A 23926-nucleotide genomic window follows, 5' to 3' on the forward strand; every position below is an offset into this window, starting at 1 on the left:
CCCCCCCGTATACCCTTCACTTCTAAGTATTTATCCCAAAGAGAGGTGTACAAGGATGTCTAATACTGTGATGGAAAAAAAAAACAAACCATCTACATGTCAATAGGGATGGAACCATGGACACGTCAGTCGGTAGGGATGGAACCATGGACACGTCGGTCAGTAGGGATGGAACCATGGACACGTCAGTAGGGATGGAACCATGGACACGTCAGTAGGGATGGAACCATGGACACGTCGGTCAGTAGGGATGGAACCATGGACACGTCGGTCGGTAGGGATGGAACCATGGACACGTCGGTCGGTAGGGATGGAACCATGGACACGTCGGTCGGTAGGGATGGAACCATGGACACGTCGGTCGGTAGGGATGGAACCATGGACTCGTCGGTCGGTAGGGATGGAACCATGGACACGTCGGTCGGTAGGGATGGTTAAGTAAACATCCTGTGCGGTGCAGTGCAACTGTGGACAACAGTGCAATGGAGTTTCACGTGTGAACGTGCAGTCTGGAAACAGACAACTAGGTCATAAGTGGCTTGTTAATATGACTTTATGTTATGAGACACGGTAACGTCTCTATTTCTAGACTTGATGGCCACTTTGTATGTAGTGACAAGGCAAGGTCTCAAAGGCACCTAGTGGGAAGACAGCAAACTCCAGAAGGGTCTGTTTGATGCCATATGTTTGAAAAATAATGATACACTGTATTTCTTTTTATGTACCTACATATTTATGTAAATGTATGGGTTTGAAAAAGGATAAAGTCGCTTTGGAGAGGAGGATTGGGATGCGGAGGTAGTCTGGGCAGACTTCCAGCATGATCCATATTCGAAATTGGCAGTGCTGACGTGGTCATGCAAAACTTGTGTCGCTCGAGATGAACAAAGGAATGCATTGTTTTTTTAAAGAGAAAACTTGCCCATGGGGCACCTGGGTGGCTCAGTTGGTTAAGCATCCAACTTCTGCTCGGGCCACGATCTCACAGTTCATGAGGTCGAGCCCCGCACGTCGGGCTCTCTGCTGTCAGTCTGCCCAGAACCTGCCTCAGATCCCCTGCCCCCTCCCCTGCTTGTTCTCTCTCTCTCTCTCTCTCTCTCTCTCTCTCTCTCTCACACACACACACACAATAAATTTAAAAAGAGAGAGAGAGAAAAAAATTTGCCCAGAATTATGGCAAAAGGGCACTCCAAGAAAACAGGAGTGTGCCAGCCTGTCTGGGTCAGCAAACAGCTTCAAACCTTGCTGTTGCCGGCTGGCAGCATGTGGCTTTGTGCCTCTGTGTCCCGTGCGTGAGAGGAGAGGACGGTGCTGACCTCCGAGGCTGCTGTGGGGGCTGAGCGACTTGTACGTGTGAAGGGCCTGCTGGAGGCTAAGCGCTGGCATCTTTACGCCCAGCGTGTGGACCCTGCGTGCGGTTCGAGCCTGTGGAACGAGCACAGAGAGCCTTCGGGGGCTGCGGCCTTTTGAGCGTACGTTCAGCGGAGGTGTTGGTCCAGGGAGCCAAAGGCCCGTAGTCCGGGAACTTTGCTTTCAGTGAGACTTGGCGGAAAGGAGGAGCTAAACACGGGGACCCGACAGGTCACACGCCCCCGGCCAGCTCCTCAGCAGTTCAGCAGTTGCTAAGGAGCCTCGAGTCAGGTCTAGTCCCCAGGGCTCGGTGGAGGGGTGCGGTGGGGAAGGGGTGCGGGCCTTCCCCTGAGGAATAAGAAGTTCTGGAGACGCACGGTGGTGACGGTCGGACAGCGGCGTGAATGTACCTGACGCCACTGAAACGTACGTGTAAAAATGATGGAAAGGGCGAATTTTATGTCGCTGTGTTTTGCCACCATTAAAACAGAGAGAGACCAAGAAACAGGAAGGAAGGAAGGGCAGTCAGTCACCGGCCAGTCCCCGGGAGTCGGTCAGTGTTCATGAAGGGAAGGGACCTCGTGTTTTACGGTCAGTGACCGGCTGTCATAAAAATCACAGGGGGGGGGGGGGGGCGGATTCCTTGGGTTTGGCACAAGATGATGCGAGGTGACGGCACCTCCTTTCCCAAGAGAGTCAGCCTCTGAGGCCTGGGAGCAGAACGTGGGTGGTATCGGGTGCCTTCTCTCGGCCCCTGCGGTGGCCAGGGTTCCGTAGGACCGGTCACCCGAGCAGGGTCGCTTTGTAGCACGTTCGGGTGATCCCGACTTGTGATGACCGAGCCCCAGCGGTGTGCCGAGTTCTGCCAGGGGCTGGATGCTGCTGGGAGCGTGGGATGTGACTCCTGCCACCGAAGAGCCCACTGTGTGGTACCTGAGTGGAATCGTCGTGGTGACGATTGGTTTGGGTTCAGCCTCGGGCAGCAAGTGTTGGTAGAGACCAACGTTTCAAGGGCCAAGGGCACGGCTTCCCTGCTCTGAACAGTACACACCTGGTCGCCTCAGCACAGGTGTCTGAGGAGTGTGCCCTGTTCTCTTTTCTGCCGCTTCTGCCGTAGGAGAGACGTCTGCGTGCCCATGCGTCTTTTTTCTAGGCTCCTCACGCTGTTCCGGGGTCTGCGTGCCCTTCCTTCACCATAGCACCGTCCCTGTCGCTGTAACCCTCACGTGTCCACCTCGTTCCTGCTCAGAGTGTGCTAGCTGGCCTCTGTGCCCATACTCCCAAGTCCATGTGAGACATTAGTCAGGGGCACCTGGGTGGCTCAGTCGGTCGAGTGTGGGACTTTGGCTCGGGTCACGATCTCGCGGTTCGTGCGTTTGAGCCCCACATCCCGCCTGCTGCTGTCACCCTGTCGGCACAGAACCCGCTTTGAATCTTCTGTTCCCCTCTCTCTCTGCACGCCCCCCCCCCCCATGCATGCTCTCTCTCAAAGAAATAAATAAAACATTAAAAAAAAAAAAAGAAATTAGCCATTAAATTCCATCAAATAAATCCCTCTGGATTTTTCTTGGGATTGAAGGAGTGGTTTTGTTTGGAGAGAATCGAATATTCCAGTCCATGACGATGGTATGTTAGTTGATTTATTTTGTTTTGTTTTGTTTTGTTTTGTTTTGTTTTAAACACTTCTGGTATTTCCAGTTCCCAAATACAAGATTTGTGTGTGCCACTCGGAACTAGTTGTCCCCTGTACCTCATTCCGCTCACCCTGTGGGTAAATATATCCCTCGTTGGGACATAAGTGACCACACCACAGCCCCACATGCTCTTGTCCCATCTCAGCGCAGAGAGGGACAGCAGGGGTGGTACTTTCCTTGTGGAAGGGGGGAAAAGGGGAAGGGGGAGGCTGATAGGCAGGGTGGCCACTGATTCTGGAAACATGTATGAGTACATAGCAAACGATGTCTTGATATCATGTGGCATTATACAGTACGATCATTTAAATCTGTGTTTCCAAACATGACCATCCTATGTAGCCGAGTAACTCAGGAGATCCTCTGCTGTCACGGAAACTCATAGGAGAAGAAAAAGTATAACTCCATAAATGCAGTTGCCAGAAACCAAAGCTTTGTGGTACATCTGTGTTTTATAGAGAGGTCCAGAGGGTGGGGCAGCAGATACACCTGTGTGGGGGGGTTCGTACCCCTTCCCCTCATGACACTCATGCGTGAGACTGGGCTTCCTGGTCTCTTTGACGATTGATTTTGCCCACAAGCTCCTCCCCTCCCTCCCCACTCCCCCCTGAGAGGATGGACAAATGAACGAGTGAGTGAGTGAACAAATAAAGACTTAGTAATAAGTCAATCAGAAAAGGACAGCATGTTTTTGTTCATATGTGGAATTTGAGAAACTTAACAGCAGACCATGGAGGAAGGGAAGGAAAAATAAGTTACAAAGAGGGAGGCAAACCATAAGAGACTCTTGGATGCTGAGAACAAACTGAGGGTTGATGGGGGGGCAGGGGAGAGTGGGTGATGGGCATTGAGGAGGTTGGGATATGCGCTGGGTGTTGTGTGTAAGCGATGAACCATGGGAATCTACCCCAAAACCAAGAGCACACTGTATACACTGTATGTTAGCCAACTTGACAATAAATTATTAAAAAAAAACAAAAGAAGCCTTCGTACTAGGGGAATGTGTGCATTTGTGTGCATTTCTGGAGAATCTGCTATGTGCTGGGCCCTGGACACAGATAAAAGGGCAAGGACTCTTTGTGAAGCATACAGTGTTTTTCTGCAGGTTCGTCTGGATTTTCAACAAATACAGCCCTAATGTCCACCAATAATGGTGGTTTTTTCATCTTTACAATCCTCCTCCCTTTCTTACCCTACATGGTGACCATGGCCTACAGCCCAGCACTGAGCAGAAGCGGCCAAAGCAACATCTTTGTTTTATTGTGAATCCCAGAGGGAGATCTCTCCCCAATGAAGGACATTTCCATCTGTTCCCTGGTTTGCTAATTTAAAAAAAAAAAAAAAATTGTGAATGGGTGTTGAATTTTAGTAAATGCTTTCTCCTACATCTTTGAGATAATCCTAATTTAAATTTTTTTTACATTTGATTTTTAAAATATAAGTTTATTGAGATATAATTATGTACAACAAAATGCATCCATTTTTAGTTAATGAGCTTTAAAAAAACATACGTCCACATAACAAGGACCTCAGTAGAGGTGTGGGACATCCTGACGGCCCCAGAGCTCTTTCCTGCTCCTTCACAACTAGTCCCCTGTCCCCTGCCCCCGGACAGCCTCTGAAGTGCCTTCTGCTAATGTGGATTCCTTTTTGCCTGTTAGAGAGTCTCATGTGAATGGTATCATACAGCATACACTGTTTTGTGCCTGGCCTCTGTCCTGGGCATGTTTCTAAGACTCGGCTGTCATGTCGCGGGTACCAGTAATCCGCACAGTGGGATAAGTGCCCTGTTAGAAATTTGTGCCCTCATCTGTCTGGTCACCCAGTTGACAGACATAGGGGTTGTTTCCAGTTCAGGACTGTTCTAAACCTTTGCGTGCAAGCATTGATGTGTCATTACTGGGTATTATTAGATGGCATGGTAAATACACACTGACATTTATAAGAACCTCCCCACTTCCTCCCCCCACGCCCCCCCCCCCCCCACCCCCGGAACTGTACTTTCCCAGCAGCTGTGTGTGAGACTGTCACCCTTCCTCTGCCTGGTCCTGCTCAGTCATTTTAGCCCTAGCTGTTGGGTATGTGGTGGTGTCTCTTTGTGGGTTTGTTAGCATTTTCCTCCTGACTAATGAGGAGCACCCTTTCCTGTGCTTATTGGCCGTTTGAGTAGCTCCTTTGCCAGTGTGTCTGTTCTTGTCTTTTACCCATTGTTTAAAGTTGGCCTCTTTGTCTTACGGAGTTAAGAGATTTTTAAAATATATCATGCATGCATGTCCTTTGTCAGATACGTGTTTGTATTTCTCAAATATTTACTCCCATCCCCGTGTCTTGCCTTTTCCTTTTCATAATGGTATCTCTTAAAGAGTAAAAGTTTTAATTTTTTTTAAATATTTATTTTTGAGAGAGAGAGAGAGAGAGAGTAGGGGAGGGGCAGAGAGAGAGGGAGACACAGAATCTGAAGGAGGCTCCAGGCTCTGAGCTGTCATCACAGAGCTGGACATGGGGTTTGTGACCTGAGCCAAAATTGAGCGCTCAACCGACTGATCCACCCAGGCGTCCCAAAGGTTTTCAATTTTGATGATGTTTTTCAATTTATTAATTTTTTTTTTGGTGTTCATACTGTTAATGTTCTAAGAAATCCTTCTCTTTTTAAGGTTCATTAAAGATTTTTCTCTTATGTTTTCTTCCAGAAGTTTTACAGCTGTAAATTCTACTTGATGTCTGTAATATGTTTTGTGTTGGTTACTTTTGTCAGATTAAATCCAACCTTTCATTCCTGGTATCTGGCCAAGGTTGACACAGTGTCTTTGTGTGTGTATATATATATATACACACACACACACACACACACACACACACACACACACACACTTTTTTAATTTATTTTTTTAATTTAAATCCAAGTTAGAAAACAACGATTTCAGGAATAGAGTTTAGTGATTCATCACTTACATATGACACCCAGTGCTCATCCCAACAAGTGCCCTCCTTAATGCCCATCACTCATTTAGCCCATTCCCCCACCCAACACCCTGCCAGCAACCCTCAGTTTGTTCTCTGTATTTAAGAGTCTTTTATGGTTTGTCTTCCTCTGTTTTTATCTTCGTTTTGCTTCCTTTCCCCTATGTTCATCTGTTTTGTTTTGTAAATTCCACATATGAATGAAATATTGTATTTGTCTTTCTCTGACTTATTTCGCTTAGCATAATGCACTCTGGTTCCACCCATGTTGGTGCAGATGGAAAGATTTCATCCTTTTTTAATCGAGGAGTAGTATTCCATTGTGTATATGTACCATATCTTCTTTATCAGCTCATCAGCTGGTGGACATTGGGGCTCTTCCCATAATTTGGCTGTTGTCCATAGTGCGGCTACAAACATGGGGGTGCATGTGCCCCTCTGAAACAGCACCCCTGTATCCCCTGGATAAATACCTAGTAGTGCCATTGCTGGGTCGTAGGGTGGTTCTATTTTTAATTTTGTGAGGAACCTCCACACTGTTTTCCAGAGCGGCTGCACCAGTTTGCATTCCCACCAGCAGTGCAAAAGGGTTCCACTGTCTCCACATCCTCGCCAACACCTGTTGCTTCCTGAGTTGTTAATGTTACCATTCTGACAGGTGTGAGGTGGTATCTCATTGTGGGTTTGGTTTGTATTTCCCTGATGATGAGTGATGGTTGAGCATTTTTTTCACGTGTCTGTTAGCCATCTGGAGGTCTTCTTCGGAGATGTGTCTGTTCGTGTCTTTTGCCCATTTCTTCACCGGATTATTTGTTTTTTGGGTGTTGAGTTTGATAAGTTCTTTAAATAGATTTTAAATACTAATCCTTTATCTGATATGCCATTTGCAAATATCTTCTCCCATTCCGTGGGTTGCCTTTCAGTTTTGCGGATTACTTCCTTGGCTGTGCAGAAGCTTTTTATCTTGATGAGGTCCCAATAGTTCATTTTTGCTTTTGTTTCCCTTGCCTCTGGAGACATGACGAGTAAGAAGTTGCTGCAGCTGAGGGGCGCCTGGGCGGCTCAGTCGGTTAAGCGTCCCACTTCCGCTCAGGTCATGATCTCGCACCTCATAGGTTCGAGTGCCACATTGGGGTCTGTGCTGTCAGCTCATAGCTTGGAGCCTGCTTTGGATTCTGTCCCTCTCTCTCTCTGCCCCTCCCCCACTTGCTCATTTTCTCTCTCTCTCTCTCTCTCTCAAAAATAAAAATAAACCTTAAAAAAAAAAACAAAGTTGCTGCACCAAGGCCAAAGAGGTTGTTGCCTGTTTTCTACGATTTTGATGGCTTCTGTCTTATGTTTAGTCTTTCATCGCTTTTGAGGTTATTTTTGTGTCTGGTGTAAGAAAGTGGTCCAGGCTCATTCTTCTGCATGTCGCTGTCCAGTTTTCCCAGCACCATTTGCTGAAGAGACTGTCTTTTTTCCGTGGAATATTCTTAACCTGCTTTGTTGAAGATTAGTTGGCCATACGTTTGTGGGTTCCTTTCTGGGTTTTCTATTCTGTTCCATTGATCTATGTATCTGTTTTTGTGCCAGTACCGGACTATCTTGACGATTACAGCTTTGTAATACAGCTTGAAGTCCGGAATTATGATGCCTCCAGCTTTGGTTTTCCACGCTGTCTTATTTTTAATGTGTTGCTGGACTCAGTTTGTTAATACAGTTGGCCCTTGCACAACACAGTTTGAACTGCACGTGTCCACTTATATGTGAATTTTTTTCAATAAAGACAGTTCTGAAAGTAAATATGTTTTCTTTTCCTCATGATTTTTTTAATAACATTTTCTTTTCCTTAGCTTACTTTATTGTAAGAATATAGCATGTAATACGTATAACATACAAATTTGTGTTTATCAACTCTGATACCAGTAAGCATTGGTCAGTAGTAGTCTATTAGGAGTTACATTTTGCGGGGTGCCTCAGTGGCTCAGTCGGTTAAGCGTCTGACTTCGGCCCAGGTCATGGTCTGTGCTGACAGGTGAGAGCCCGGACCGTGCTGAGTTACATTTTGGGAGTGTCTAAAGTTTTGTGTGTGTGGTGGGGGGGGGGGGGGTTGACTGGAGGTGTGTGCACCCCTAACCCTTGTGTGGGTCAAGGGTCAACTGTACTTTGCTTCTTCATCCATGTTTATAAGTGAGACGGGCTGTTGATCACCTTGTTGGGTTTTGAGGTAAAAGTTTTGCCAGCCTCATAGAATGAGTTGGGAGCCTGTATCCTCTTAATTCTGTTCACGATAATTTTGAATTCAGTTGGGTGATTTGTTCTTTGAATGTGGGTGGAACTGTCCAGGGGAGCCATCTAGACCTTGAGTGGGCAGTGACATCTTGACCAAGAAGATGAGGATTTTGAAGCTTGGAGAGCGGTGGTCTGGAGACAGCCTGTCTCCGGGGGCCCAGAGCAGAGTGTGGAGACCCAGGAGAGACTGTGCCCTGGCTGCTGGTCAGGAACGGCAGACTTGGAGGTCAGAGGCGCCCTGGTTGTTGCCGGGGCCTTGCACCTGCCCAGGCTGTGATCTCCCTCTCTGTCAGAGGCCTGATGATTCTCTGTGGAGCCATCAAACAGGATGTTGCCCAGAGGCTCTGTTTGCGCCGAGGATCCCCCCCCCCCCCCCCGGGCAGTGGGTATTTGGGCAGGATCGGCTGGATCCCTAGAGACTTCTCTGCCATGATCAGCACAGTTGAAGGTCAACTGGGCAAAGCCAGTTTGAATAAGGCAAGTCTTCTTAGGCCAGCTGTCCTCATTTTCTGGAAAAGGAATGGAATGAATTTCTGATTCTTGCTTCCTGAAGGATGACCAAGGCTTTGCCCCAGAGAAGCTCCCTTAGAACCAAGCAGAGCTCAGCTCTCCCTTGCGGGGGGCAGTCTCTAAAATGTCCTCTCCCTCCCCTCTTGCCACACTGCACCTCTCCCTGTCTGCCACATCCCATGAGCTGCTATTTCCTGACAATGACTGAGATTTGGAGCATGCTTCCCTTACGAGGACCTTCGGGGGCCAGGCAGGCATCAGGGCCTTTCCTATCTGTACTGTATCAGGCATAGTGCGTAAGAAAAGTCCAGTATTTGGTGAGGTGAATTGAAATGCTGATCGATGGCTCAGTCGGCCGAGCGGCCGACTTCAGCTCAGGTCATGATCTCATGGCTAGTGAGTTCGAGCCCCGCGTTGGGCTCTGTGCTGACAGCTCGGAGCCTGGAGGCCGCGTCAGAATCTGTGTCTCCCTCACTCTCTGCCCTTCGCCTGCTCACGCTCTGTCTCTTTGTCTCAAAAATAAATAAACGTTTAAAAAAACAATGCTAGTCGAGAGGTGCTGAGTGGGGCTCTCTTGAAGAAACACGCGGAGAGGGTGGGCGGGCGCTGCTTTGCCTAAGTCTTGGAGCCAGCGGGATGGCTCGGCTGTCTCTGGCCGTCCAGAGTGTTTCTGCACACCTCTTGGCCAGTAGTGCAGTGAGGAGGGAGGGCCACGGGACCACTCGGCGCTTACAGAGCACTGCCACGGGACGGTCTCTCTGTGTCCGCTGGAATTCTGGTGCCGTCATGCCGGGGAACACGTGGCAGCAGCAGCATCTGAGGGGCTTAAAACAACACACATCCTGTTTGATGCTCGTGGCCCTTCAGGTCATTTGTCCCTGCTGGGTTAGGTTAGACTTTGGCTTTGAGTCGAACGTAGGGTCTTTGTTGTGGACCCCGGACTGAAGGGGCATCAGCAGGGGTGCATACTTACAGCAGATCACGGGAGCGCGAGAGGCCGAGCCAATCACACAGACCCCCTGGAAGCCTGTGCTTGGAGCAGACCCTTTGCCTTTCCGGTGACCAAAGCAAGGTCACGGTCGGGCCAGCACCCAGTGTCAGCCGGGCTGGGGTCATGCCGTGCTCTGGGGGGAGGCCTGCAGAGTCCTGCAGTGACACGCGTGGTGTCCGATCCTACAGCTTTGGGAACAGGAATCCCATCCATGCTGGTCCTGTCTTCAGCGCCTCCAGGAGGTTCTGGATGTGTCTGTTGTCTGCTCTGTGTTGCGTGCACAGTGCCTGGCATGGAGAGAGTTCTCCCGTGTTTGAGTGGCCAAACGAATGAGCAGAAACCCAGTGAAGGTTCTGGTTTGATTGTTTATAGAAGAAAGCTGAAAGTCGTATTACTAGAAGGAGCCATAGGTTGTACAAAATTGCTTATAAACCAGTGTTAGAAGAATGTCGTCTTTCTATTCATTTCTCAGATTTTATTGACCTTTTGCTTGAATTGTCTTGTTTCAGGGAAATAGTGGAACATATGGTCCAGCACTTTAAAACACAGATCTTTGGGGATCGGAAACCAGTGTTTGATGGAAGAAAGAATCTCTACACAGCGATGCCCCTCCCAATCGGGAGGGATAAGGTGAGCGCACAGGGGTGCGTTGGGGTCAAGCAGGGTGCAGTGAAGGCAAAGGCAAACCTGTCGTCACGTGCTAAGTCACCCGGGAGAGAAAGCTGCGGTTGGCTCTACGCTTCGTCCTGCGGCCACAAAGGCCGCTTTCCGTGTGTTGTGCCTTCAGTGTTAGAGGGCTCATTTGGCTCGGGTCAGAGACAGGAGCTCAGAGCTTCTTGGAACGAGCCTTTTGAATGTAAAACACACATGCCACAGACCGTGAGACAGGAGCCCGGGTAGTAAAAGCCCTTTGGAAAAGTATGTTTGCAGAGGTGAAGGCGCGTGTGACGGTGGCCGTGAGGCACAGCTGATTTCTGGCTGAAATAATAATCGTCGACTAATTAACCAACCCTGGTGGTTTCAAACTGTCGCCTTTGATGATTGCTTTTGTCCTTATCGTGGCTTTACTTCAAGAGGGCTACAGTTCCTGCCTAGACGTTGTCACTTCTTGGCATTTCTTCCAACAGATGGGCTGATCCGGGATGGTAACGGGTCCTGTTTATTAGAAGAAGAGCAAAGACTCAGCTCAGGAATAATCTTCACATGAACCTTAAAGACAAAAAAAAAGCACAACAAAGAAACTAGTAACTTAACAGCTGGTCCAGTGCGTGCAGTAAACTCGATTCCCGTCGAGAATGACCTGACCAGTTAGCTTCGTCAGCCCCGGGGCCCCGGGAGGAAGGCAGCTCGGTGCCTATGGAGTCTCACGCTGCTGGCCACTGAGCTGCACGTTCTCCAAAGGCATCAAGTGTTCTTGCTTTTGTGTTTTTCGATCGTCTCAACATGACTAAGCTCCTTGCGCTGGTCTCGGTTGCCAGGAGACCGGGTGGTCTCAGCTCCCAGCAGCGTGGCTCCGAGTTGTGGTGCTCTGATAACGGTAGAGGACGTTGTGGCCAAGGGAAGGCTGGGTGCTGATAAGAGCTCCATACCCACTGGTCTCCAGGGGGCTCCGAGATAACGGCGGTGCCCGGCGGGACATTGCAGGGCTGGGCGCAGGGCGATTGACACGGGCGCAGGGAGTCCCGGGGCCGAATGCCTGTGCCTGTGCCCCGAGTGGGATCGCGCCTTACAGATAAGCGTGCTGGCACATACACTATGTGTTGATTGTGAAGTGTTATGTTGAATGTGCGTGTTTGGTTTTGTGTAAAGTTGTACAGGAGAAAAGCATAAGGAGTTTATTCGCAGTTTATCTGTGCATATTTCTAAGTAGACACTAGGCGGGGCATAGAAATAGTTTTCCTTGGGAAGGGGTGAGGGGAGTTGATCCCGTGTTCCCATGCGAAGCTTGTCTGTTGTGGACGTTAACAGGCTCTCTGGGGTGAAAACAGATCTGAGCCGAGTCCTTGCCGTGCCCTCTGCTGCCGTGTGGGACCTTGGGTAAGCCCGCCCACCTGGCCAGGCCCCAGGTGCTTCCATAAAGGGGGGAGGTATAGAAGCCACCTCCCGGGGTCCTGGTGACAGCCGAAGAGATCCACCCTGAAGACTGCGTCCCCTGGTGGCCTGCTGCCTGTGCCCCGGACGCAGTTTCCGGGGGCAGGAGGGCGTCTGCATTTCTAAGGGGCAGTTCTGGGTCCCAGATCCTATTTTGAGCTGTCCTGTTTGAACGTACGGGCGCCTGGGACGTGGCACACGCCTGGCAGACGTGGACGGCTGTGGTTGGTGGTCTCAGGGGTCTGCGTGGCCCCCACCCCGTGCACGCTGTCTCCCCCCGCCCCCCATACCTGGCGGGCGCTCAGTGTCTGTGGACGAACGTAGAGAGCCCCACCCCCACCCCCCAGCCACTCCTTCCAGCCGTTAGGTTTCTATCAAGTGGTTGCGATATGCAGACTTTCCTCTCTTCTGTTGGGGAGCTGACACGACATGGCTGATTTTCTGCTCCTCTGTCCTTTCACCTCGTGTAGCAAAGCGTCTCTTGTTTTCTCTTACATTTGCTTTTTTCTGCGAAATGCCTTCCTTGTGTCGTGGGCACCTGTGTAGTAAGAGAGAGGATCCCGTGTCTGCCAGCGGCTGGACGGGGCCTGCGGGTGGCTCTCGTCCCCCTCCGCACACACAACGTGTACCCTTCCTCCGTCCTGCCGAAAGAGCCCGCCCTCCTCACCCCCCGGCCCTGTGTGGAAGGGGAGGCGCCCTGACTGGGGCCCAGAGGCCCTGTGCCCTGGGCCAGGCCCTCACGTTTCACAGCAGGTGGCAGAGCTCAGAGGACTTGCATTTAACTCCTGGGCTCTCTCTGCGAGATCAGAACGTGCGTCATGTTGGGTTCCTGGCGCTGGGCCCGGCCTTGGGTCCTCTCTTTGGGTCTTCGGCTTCTTGTAGTGACAGGGTCTGTCTGTTCAGGGACGGCACCGGCGCCTCTTTCCTGGAAGCAAGTGTCCTGTCAGGCCAAGGGTACAACTTGAAAGGGACGCGGACCCTGCACAAAACGCCTGGCGCTCCCGCCTCATCACCCCTGTGCCCGGGCAAGCCCGAGCCGTGAGCTGCTGACCTGGCCTGACAGGAAAAGGTGTTGGGGTTCCCGGCGGGGCAGCGAAGCTTCCGGTCAGCAGGCTTGCGGGAGGCCGGGGGGTGGGAGCCATCCTTCAGGGCCCTTCCTAGGGCAGCACAGGGGGGAGGGATCCCCTCGGCCTCGTCTGCTCTTTGGGGCGACTCCGCTGCCTCTCGGCACCGAGGGGCCCTCCAGTAGAGACACAGCGCGTGTCACAGGGCCTTGAACCCAGCTGGCCTGGCTCAGACCTGATACCTGACAGAGCAGCCACTTACACCTGCTGGTCCCACCCGAGGACAGTGACTGAATTCCCAACCGCCCTCGTGGATGTGCTAGGAAGGACTGTGGTTTTTGTCCAAAGTAATCTGGAGGGATGACAGTTTGCCTTTTGAGAAGATGGGTTGCTGTACATTCGCAGGAGGCCCCTGGACGCATCTAACACGAGATGGGACCCGCCTGTCCCCTTCTGGGAGGAGTGAGGCCTGGAGCTTGGGCACTGGCTGCACCTGGCTCAGTGCACAACCCGCCCCACATGGCCTCGACTGCACAATAGCCCAGTCTTAGAAAAGAAAACCCGGTCGAAACACACTTGCTTCCTTTGTCCACAGTCTCTCTCTGTCCCTCATGGGTCCGCTGTCCCTTCCTCTGTTCCCTGGCCGTGCAGACACCAAAACGGAGCCCCCCTGTTGCAGCTCTGAGGAGGGAGTTGAGCGTGTGCCTTTGCCTTGTCTGGAGACCCTGAGTTTCACAGCTGGCTCCCCACCCCCAGGCCTGGGCTGTGTCCCTCTGCTGCTGTTTCAGGTGTCGGTGCTCAGAAGACGGTGACCACGTTCCAACAGTTGTAGCTGTGTCACAGGCAGCTTTTTACAGGCGCTGTCGCAAGTGCCCTGGGAGGCAGGCGGGCTCGTGGCCCGTGTGCGCAGCCAGGGAGCCCGACAGGGCCCTGCGTCCCGCACAACTCGCATCGGTGGCCACGGGCTGCTGCGTCGTCGGGACTGAGGGCGGTGGGTCCGGCGTGTGGCCCAGACCGACAGGAGGGTGTCCTCAGGTCGTGTCACAGCTGCAGCCTCGAGCTGCCCTGCCCACGATGGGGCATTTCCACCGAGGTCTCCGCTGGCCCTGAGCCTCTCGAGGCGCCGTGCTGGGTAGAGGCTGCCATCGGGCCTGGAGCACGTGCGGCTCCCTGCGTATGGGCCAAGGGGAGGCTGCAGTCCACTTACAGATTTCCATAAGCATCTTGTGCTGAGGAAAATACAGCGCCCTGAGAACCACCCCCCTCCCCAGTGCTCGGAGGCATTTTCCCCAGCTGTAGTGAGGTGTAATTGACAGATAACATTGCACATTTGTAAAGCGCATGTGACGATTTGACGTTCATCTACGTTGTGAGATGATCCCCATCGTTAATGAACACGTCCGTCACCTCATGTAATTACCACTCTTTCGGTTGTTTGCACTTTGTCTTGATCGACCTGGCAAGATTACGGCATCGCGATGCTTTTCCTGCAAAGAAAAGTTTGGTACGTTTATCTGAGTGCCTCGTTACTTCATAAAAACAGCGTTTGTGCCGGAGGCCAGACCATGACCTCCCGCCTCGGCCCCAGGCGGCCCTGCACACCTGTTCACGCGGGACACAGCACCCCTTCCACCCAGGGCTCCAGAGACCGGGGCTGGGGGTGGGGGGAGGGGGGCATGTTCAAACTTTTATTTTCTAACCAGAGTGTAGGTGACATACTGCACTGCATCCCGTGCGTTCCCAGCATTCGACGTGGCGACACCAGTCCTGTATGTTATGAAATTCTCCCCGTGACGAGTGTGGTCATCGTCTGTCACCACACAAAGTTAGGACAGCGTTCTGGACTCTCTTCCCTCTGCTGTCCTTGTCATCCCCATGAGTCGTAACTGGAAGTCTGTGCCCCTTCACGTAATTCACCGTCCCCACCTTCCCTCTGGTGACCCCTAGTCCTCAGTATCGAGGAGTCTCCTTTCTGGCTTTCCATTTGTTCCTTTAGTCTTTTAAGCTCCAGATATAAATGAAGTCATACGGTATTTGTTTCACTTGGTGCAACATCCTCTGGTTCCATCCGCGTGGTTGCCAATGGCAAGATCCCACGCTTTCGTGTGGCTGACGTTCCGGTGTGTCCAGTCTTCAGTCCGTGGACGCCCGGGCCGCTTCCGTGGCAGTGGTCACGCGGGTGCATGTGTTTCTTCAAATTAGTATTTTCATCTTCTTCAGCTAAATACCCAATAGTGGAATTACTGGATCACGTGATACTTCTGTTTTTAACTTTTTTTTTTTAAATGTTTGTTTATTTTGAGAGAGAGTGCGCACACACGTGAGAGTGTGCAAGGGGCAGAGAGAGAAAGAGAGGGAGGGAGGGAGAACCCAAGCAGGCTCCGCACTGTCAGCACAAGAGCCCAACAAGGGGCTCGAGCTCAGGAACTGTGAGATCATGACCTGAGCCGGATTCCAGAGTCAGACACTTCCCTTACTGAACCACCCAGTGCCCCACTTCTGTTGTTAACTTTTTGAGAACCCTCCACGCTGTTCTCCAGAGCGGCTGCGCCAGTCTGCGTCCCCACCAACAGTGCACGAGAGTCCCTCTTCTTCACGTGCCCGCCAACTGTGGTTAATTGTTCGTGGTTTTGATTCTAGCTGTCCTGACAGGCGAGAGGTGACACCTCACTGCGGTGTCGGCCCTGGTTTTAGCAGCCGTGTGTGTGTGTCTGTCACATACGGTGTTTCCTTCTGGAAGGGGCCCTACCGTCGCGCCCTTCTGTGGCTGGGCTGCGGCCACTTGCTGGTCAGGTTCACGCGCCTGGAAGTGTCCTCTCTGTCACGGCTGTCTCCTCGGCTGGGCCTCCGGCCACATCCAGTCAGTGGCTGTCAGGCGTGACGGCACGCGGTGCTGCTGGTGACTTCTCTGGTTCTCTGGTGACGTCTGGACGCGGTGCGGTGAGTGCGCGAGGGGGGATGTTACCCAGGGGTTGAGAGTGCCCGCTGGGAGCCGACAGCAGGCCTGTCGAACGAGTGACGAGTGAGGGGTGAGTGACGAGCGAGGGGCGAGTGACAGGCGAGGGGCGAGTGACGGCGAGTGACGGGCGAGTGACGGGCGACGGGTGAGTGACGAGTGAGCCGGTGTGGCCCAAATGTTCCATATGGCACGTGACCGCTGGCTGGAGGCCATGCCAGGCAGGTGGGGCAGAGGCAGCGGGATGGAACCCCTTCCCTCTGGGACTTGGAGGCCTGGGAGCCTGGATGGGGGGAGGTAGGCTGGGCGCACGGGCGGTGGCTGCACATGTGTGTCGTCTTGCCCTGAGTGTGACGGCCTCTGCCCTTTCATGGATGTGCGGCCTTGGGCTGGACCTTCCGTCTGATCTGTGTTTTCTTTTTTTTTTAATTTTTTTTTTTTTAACGTTTATTTATTTTTGAGACAGAGAGAGACAGAGTATGAATGGGGGAGGGTCAGAGAGAGGGAGACACGGAATCCAAAACAGGCTCCAGGCTCCGAGCTGTCAGCCCAGAGCCTGACGCGGGGCTTGAACCCACGGACCGTGAGATCATGACCTGAGCCGAAGTCGGCCGCTTAACCGACTGAGCCACCCAGGTGCCCCAGATCTGTGTTTTCATGTGTAAAAATTACTGGGGGCACCTGGGGGGCCCAGTGTGAAGTGTCTGACTCTTGATTTTAGCTCAGGTCAGGATCTCACAGTTTGAGCATCCAAGCCCCATGTCGGGCTCGAGGCTGACAGCTCAGAGCCTGCTTGGGACCCTCTAGCCCCCCGTCTCCACTTGTTCTCGTGCTGTCTCTCAAAACAGAGAAGATGAACGTTAAGAAAGAAAGTAGTGAGCAAAGTCTCAGTTACTGGGATCTTTGGTTATTTAAGGATAAAATGTACGTAATCTGTGATCTGTCAAAGTAGACATTCCGTGACGATTGGGAAGTATGGTTGACAAATGCCGAAACGGCTTCAGGCACCGAGTGTTGTGCGTGCCCTGTGTTTAGGATGACATCATCAATTACCAAATAATTAACTGTAGGATTTTACGTGGTGGAGCGAAGTGATGGGGGTGAAGGAGATCCAAGCATCACGTGGAGCGGGGTGAGGGGGCGAGGGGCGCTTCAGAGATGGGAGAGAGAGAGAGAGACGACTCGGTGTCTGCTTCAGGGACTGAACCTCTGACCACTGTCCAGGACGCCAGCCACTGGCCATGCGGGGCTGTGTAAATGTGGGTTGGCTAAAAGTTAACAAAGCTGAAAATTCAGTCCCTCGGCCACACCCTCCACATGTCAAGTGCTCAGTGGCCACACGCGGCCCGTGGCTGTCATCCTGGGCAGCACAAGAAGAGACCGTTTCCATTATCACAGAAAGTTCTGTTGGTCGGAGCCGTTGTGGACCATTGAGCAACTGTTGTGGCAAATATTCTGAGGCTTTGCTGAGAATTTTAATTTCTTGCCAGGAGATCCTCCTGGGTCTTGTAGTTGAGGCTTTTCTTCTCTGCTTATTTTGTGCCCGGAGATGCTGGTACCATTGGGGCACAGACAGTCCCGTAGGACAGCTTCTGGAAGTGGTGGGGGAAGAGCCCCGTGCGTGTCCCCACCACCGCATCCTTGATTCAGACACTCCTCTTCCCACATTCCATCGTGAACCTGTTCCATCAGAGAGGAAAGCTGAAGGCATTGTAGGGGTGCACACACAGTCTAGAATCCACAGTTAGCATTTGTTCTGCCACGTGTCTGTTCAGAGGACCCAGAAAATGGGAACCCCCAGACCCCCTGCAGCTTTTCAGTTGCATTGGGACATAGCTCTCCAGAACCCCCAGCTGGCTGCCAGGCCCCCTTCCTATGTCCCAGAAGCAGCCTCAGCCTGTGTCGCACTCCCTGCCCCCACCCCCACCCCCGTCTGGACCCCGAGGCCAAGAAGCTGCTGTATAGCATCAGCCCCGTTCTAGTGATGCGTCCTTAGGATAGAGTCTCCAGGTGCTTGCCTCTCCTGAGCGCCCCTGTGTGCAGGACCAGGCAGAAATCCCAGGGGTTACGCTGGGGGGGTGTGCACGTGCCCATGTGTGAGCAGTTATCTGAGGGACTGGCTCGATTTCCCTAGCCAGGAGTGTTCTGAGAGCTGACCTACCACCTTTGACCTCCCAGTAGCTTCTTAAGAGGCCAAGTGTGAGGGGCAGGTGGGTGGCTCAGGCAGTTGAGCATCTGACTTTCAATCTCAGCTCCCATCTTGATCTCAGGGTCGTGAGTTCAAGTCCTGTGTTGACCTCCACGCCCAGGGTGGAGTCTACTTAAAAGGGGGGGGGGGAACAAGAAGAGGCAAGTGTGAATGACCATGTGCTCTGGATCTCCTCACAGGTGGAGCTGGAGGTCACACTGCCCGGAGAAGGGAAAGACCGCATCTTCAAGGTGTCCATCAAGTGGGTGTCCTGTGTGAGCTTACAGGCGTTACACGATGCACTTTCGGGGCGGCTGCCCAGCGTCCCCTTTGAGACGATCCAGGCCCTGGACGTGGTCATGCGGCATTTGCCATCCATGAGGTGAGGACCAGGGAACCAGGAGTGTCGGCTGCTCCCCTTGAGGGCTACCTGGCGAGTATGAAACCTCTGTCCAAGGAGGAGTGGAGTTTTGGAATCGGGGTGGTGACGGTCCTGGGTTTTATGATGAAAATTATGACGATACTAACATGGAAAATCTTTAATGTAAAACTAAATCACCAGGGGTGCCGGGCTGGCTCAGTCAATAGAGCAAGTGACCCTTGGTCTCGGGGTTGTGAGTTCGGGGCCCATGTTGGGCAGAGAGAAGGCCTGCCTGTCTTTGTGCCCACCAGCCGTCACGTTCTCGCTCGGCTAGCCTCGTGAGCTGTGTTGTGTTGCTCTGTGGCCTTCCCTCGTGGGACTAGTGGTAGCAGGAGGGCATCCCCAGCCCCGTACGTGGCTGAGCACCCACCACCCGGCCGGCTCTGAGACGGCAGGAGACACGGTGCATGTTCAGATCGCCACGCTTGAACTTGACGGGACAGAGGGTGGGTGGACCCTTGAGAGGCTCACAACTTACCAGGTGGCGGGGCTGCACTAATTCCTGTGTGAGGCCAGTTTGCTGCCCCCGGACCCTGGGTTTCTGACCCGGGAAGCCTGCTGCTTCCAGGTGTGTGGCACACGGTAGGGCCTTGGGGACTGTTTGAATGAACCAGGGACAGAAGGAGAAACGAGCCCCCTTGCTGACCTCTCCCGAGTATTGACCGAAGCTCTGAGGTTTGAGGGGAGGGTGGGGCCTCTTCTGTCCCTTTGTAGGTGTGAGAGCAGGTGCACTGAAGTGCCTGTGAGATTTCAAAAGGGACCCTGGTGTTCTCAGTCTCCAGATTGGGTGGGGTGACCCGATACGTGGCAGGCTGTACCTCCTGGCAGGGATCCCCGGCCCCCAGGGTGTAGTCTGTGAGTGCTTGGAACTGTTGTTGGCAGGAAGGCAGGTGGGTGCAGTTGAAAAAAAAAAATCTGGACAGGCAGTTGCCAAAACGTTGAATACCTTTTTTTAATGGTTGGCAGGAATTACTGTGAATTCTGAAGTTTTGCTTTCTGTGTTCTTTTGAATTAATTATGATGTTACTTTTATAATCAGGAGGAAAGCCTACTTTTGTTGTGGAAAAATAACAGAAAAAGTGGCAGGATGAGCCTGTCCGAGGGGGAGGGCAGGGTCCGCCCGCACAGTCCCGTGGACGGGGCCCCCCGTAGAGGGGAATGCGGCCTCCACACAGCGTGTCTTCCCTTTGGATGCTTAGCGACGACACGGCCCCGGGTGACCGGACGCGTGGGTGCTGCTGTGCTGCGGACATGTCCGCTTCGCCCACGGGGCCCCTGCCCTCCGCGCTGTCAGCAGCCGGCCCCTGGAAGGCGTGTGAGTCTCCTCGGGCCCGACCTTTCTGTCCCGCCGCCTCCTCCCCATACGGGCGGGGGAGGGCGTCCCTGCGGCCCCCCAGGGCCCGGGGCTGGCCCGGTCCCGCCACCTCGGCACACCCGACACGGCCTGTTTCTAGAAAGGTCTGAGCGCAGCCGCGTCAAGGGGGGCGGGGCTGTCGTGTGCAGCCATGGCCTGTGTCTGGGGTCCAGCAGCCGTGGGCGCCGAGCCGGAGCACCTGAGGACGCTGCTCTCCCTGCCCTGTGGCAAGGCCACGCGTCCCCAGGGGTGCGTCTTCAGCAGCGTAGCTCAGTGACAGCACACCCGTGCGGAGAAGACAGCAGGATTGTTGGTGACCATGAGCGTTCGCCTGCGCGAGTGACGTGCGACCCGCAAGCCTGGAGTCAGCTTGGCAGAAGCTCGCCTGATCGGATGGGGGTCTCTCATTGCAGGTACACCCCCGTGGGCCGCTCCTTCTTCACAGCGTCCGAGGGCTGCTCCAACCCCCTCGGGGGGGGCCGGGAAGTGTGGTTTGGCTTCCATCAGTCCGTCCGACCTTCTCTTTGGAAAATGATGTTAAACATTGATGGTAAGCAAAGCCCCGGTCTTTGGGGTGGGGGAGGGGTGGGGGGTGGGGACGCCTGTGCGGCCGGTTCCACACGTGGCCTCTGTCAAAGCCAGAGCCGCTCTTGCCCCTGGCCTCTGTCCTCTGCTCTGAGGTTTGGGCAGTGGCTCTCAGACCCCACCAGAGCCGCCTGCAGGGCTCACTCTAGACAGCGGGGATCAGGGTGCTGAGGCGGGCCCAGGGGTCTGCGTCTCTGACAGGCTGCTGCTGGCATCCACCGGCAGGGTCAGCTTTTCTTGGGAGGGGCGGGAAGGTGAACGGACCCCCCACTGCTCGGGCCACCCTTCATCTCACCTTGTCATTTTCAGCCTGCTTGATATGAGCACAGGGGGGCTGACTAAGGGCCAGCCTGCTGTGTTGCCTTCGCGCTTGTGTCCAGGTTCAGGGCGGCCTCTCAAGGTTGGATCACACAAAGCAACAGTAAACTTCAGAGAGATCTACACCCGGAGACACTCAGAAAACCCAGAGTTGTGGTTGTCGTGATCTGCTGGGGTTTTCGTTTAATCCTAATTTTATTCTCGGAGGGTGATTTTGTCTTTGGGCTGTACCAACCCCTTCCTGTCAGCCCTGACTGGAGGGATATAGAGCGGCCCCCTCTGGCTCTGTCCCACCTACAAGGCCCGAAGGTGGCCTCCAGGGATCAGGCGGACAGAGCCCAGGTGGCCGGCATGGAAGGGGCACCACCGGGCACATCCCACGTCACGCTTTTGCTTTTTTTTGCTGTTTTTTCCCACCTGTAGTCTCAGCAACTGCGTTTTATAAGGCACAGCCAGTAATCGAGTTTGTTTGTGAAGTTTTGGATTTTAAAAGTATTGAAGAACAACAAAAACCTCTGACAGATTCCCAAAGGGTAAAGTTTACCAAAGAAATCAAAGGTGGGTAACTGCCTCGCGCATCGGGCCAGGGTCCTGCTCCCCAGTGCGTTTCCTTAAGTCCTGACAGGGATGTGGGGGGGCGGGGCAAGAGAGGTTAGCCATCAGATGAATTAGCACAGAGATGAATTAAACCCCTTTCACAGAGCAGGAATGATGATGTTCTAAATAAATGGCTTTCCGTGTAGGGTGAGGAGCAGGTCAGTGACCAGTGGCATCCAGGTCATTGGCTGTTGGGACCAGAGAGCCTCAGTGTGGTTATAGTCAGTGTCTCTTGCTGTTCTGGGGTGGGGCGCATGCTCTCGTGCCTGGTCACGTGGTCCTCACAATGGTGGCATCTGCACCCACTGAGTCAGGGTTCCACTCCGGAAGACACAGCCCGAGTGCGGTGACCTGGCTTGGGCCCAGCCTCGGAAAGCTGGCTGGCACCTGTCACCCAGCCCCCCACACACACACAGGCCATCCCCCCCCACAACCTCCCGGGCACCTGTCCTTTCCCGATGGCTTTCTAAAGGCTGTCGCACGTACCCGTTGCTAAAAATAATCCTAGAGGAAGTGCAGAGTCTCAACTGAGCCAACATGGTCTCTTTCTTCTTTGAAAACAGTGTCCAGCCTCTGGCCTTGGCATTTCTGGGGCCGAAGGCATCCCCGTGGCTGAGATGGGCCCAGCCTGACAGTCCCCCTCCCTCTCAGGGCGAGGGCAGCCTCTGCGCCAGCTGGCGCTCGGGAAGCGGGGGCCCGAGCCCCAGGCCCCCAGGGCGGGTCTTGACCCTGAAGCTCGGCTGCTCTGTTGTCAGGTCTGAAGGTGGAGATCACGCACTGTGGGCAGATGAAGAGGAAGTACCGTGTCTGCAACGTGACCCGGCGGCCCGCCAGCCACCAAACGTAAGTGGCCTCGCTGTCCCTCCCACACCGGCTGTGGCTCTCCCCGTCACTGCGGCGACCCTTCCGGAAAGGGTTATCTCATTCTAGCTAAAAATTCTAGCCCTGTTCTTTGGCTCAGTGGGGCCAAAAACTTCACCAAATGAAATAAAATAAAGGAATAGCACTTGCACAGGGTGGGGCAGGTTGGCGGCTCCCTGTCGACTTTTCTTCTGGAATGTTCAGGCGAGAGAGGGTCGTTTTTGTTTGTTTTCCAGTCGTCAGTGCTGAGCTGGTGCCGGGAGGGGTCGGGGGTCCGGAGGCCCTGCCCCGGATCGCAGGGGCGGCCGGCTCCTGCTCCTGTGCCCTGGCCCAGCCTTGGCCAGAACACGCACAGACCTTTCTGGATTTGTCCTCATTTGTCCGTCCCGAGTTTGTCCCGAATTGCTTGCATGTAGTGTAGACATCTGTGGTCTGTGATTCCCAACTCCAGAGAGGACAGGGAAGTTTAGGAACTACTTACCCAGAGGGCATGGCTTGGGTTTGAGCCCTTGAAGGTCCCTGATCAGGTGCCCCACACGTCTCACCCTACGCCTCCTTCAGCCCCCAGCAAGCAGCCCTGGGTGGGCATGGCCACGTGCAGGGCTCCGGCCTGACCCCTTCTTTGTCCTCCTAGATTCCCGCTTCAGCAGGAGAGCGGGCAGACGGTGGAGTGCACGGTGGCCCAGTACTTCAAGGACAGGCACAAGCTGGTTCTGCGCTACCCCCACCTGCCATGTTTACAAGTCGGACAGGAGCAGAAACACACCTACCTTCCCCTCGAGGCAAGTCTGGTCTCTGCTGCGGCTCCGGCCGACGAAGTGCAGCCTAGACACACACCAGCGGGAGGGCCCCGCCTCTGGTCCTGCCTGCCTACGGCCCCCCGGGCTGGTGACGGCGACACGCCCGTCACATCTGTTTCCCCGTGAATGAAATGGTGTGTGGGGACTCTCCCCCGTCCATCGTCCATCGAGGACGAGCCCCGTGTGCCTAGCAGGTCCGTCCCACAGGGTAGAAGATGTTCAGAAAAGCTAGTTTCTTCACTTCTCGTCTAAGATTCACTTCCTGCTGGGAAGATCCTGGAAAGATTAAACGCTAAAACTGAGGCCCCGATTTTAACTCTTTCCTGTCAGTGCCTTAAATTCTCTGTCCTTGTCCGGTTACTCAAGCACCCGGCTGGTTTTCCCGCACCCCAGTCCAGAAGGCCAGCCTCGTTCCCGTCAGCAGGCAGCTTCAAGCTCCCACCTGGGGAGGGTCCCACCTCCTGTTGGTGCCAGGCTGGGCTCACCGAGGAGGATTTCTGGTGCCTGCCACAGGGCCCCTGAGCGGCCCCTGCAAGTGTGTTCCTGGTGGGTTCCGGGAACAGACACCGTGGTGAAGAGACACGTGTAGGACAGGCAGAGCCGGGCCACCAGCCCCGTGCTCAGCCTCAGACCCCCGCCCGGCCCTCCTGCGCTGGTGCCGACGCCCGGGGTCTCTCCTTTGTAGGTCTGTAACATAGTAGCAGGACAGAGATGTATCAAAAAGCTGACCGACAATCAGACCTCAACCATGATCAGAGCAACTGCCAGGTCGGCGCCCGATCGGCAAGAAGAGATTAGCAAGCTGGTGAGCGCCTGGCTCCTGGGGCCAGCCCTGGGGTGGGGACGCCCAGGGGAACGCGGTATGTGGCTCCCAGGGCAGGGGAGCCCCCGATGCTTCTTCGGACGGACACGGC

At 53.8% G+C, this 23926-nt stretch overlaps 1 protein-coding gene across 4 annotated transcripts in view; it reads left to right on the forward strand.

Annotated features, from left to right (window-relative positions):
* AGO2 (argonaute RISC catalytic component 2) overlaps nucleotides 1-23926 on the forward strand; it is a 114066-nt gene that overhangs the window by 58440 nt on the left and 31700 nt on the right. For 3 of the 4 annotated variants that reach the window (XM_027063823.2, XM_053208366.1, XM_053208364.1), the window contains 7 exons: nucleotides 10287-10407; nucleotides 18277-18458; nucleotides 20265-20401; nucleotides 21178-21312; nucleotides 22107-22194; nucleotides 22847-22994; nucleotides 23698-23817. In XM_027063823.2, the coding sequence (XP_026919624.1) occupies nucleotides 10287-10407; nucleotides 18277-18458; nucleotides 20265-20401; nucleotides 21178-21312; nucleotides 22107-22194; nucleotides 22847-22994; nucleotides 23698-23817 (931 nt within the window). The remainder of the gene's footprint in view (nucleotides 1-10286; nucleotides 10408-18276; nucleotides 18459-20264; nucleotides 20402-21177; nucleotides 21313-22106; nucleotides 22195-22846; nucleotides 22995-23697; nucleotides 23818-23926) is intronic. The other variant, XM_053208365.1, reaches the window with a different exon arrangement.

The sequence above is a fragment of the Acinonyx jubatus genome, chromosome F2, assembly GCF_027475565.1.
Source record: "Acinonyx jubatus isolate Ajub_Pintada_27869175 chromosome F2, VMU_Ajub_asm_v1.0, whole genome shotgun sequence".
Classification (NCBI taxonomy): domain Eukaryota; kingdom Metazoa; phylum Chordata; class Mammalia; order Carnivora; family Felidae; genus Acinonyx; species Acinonyx jubatus.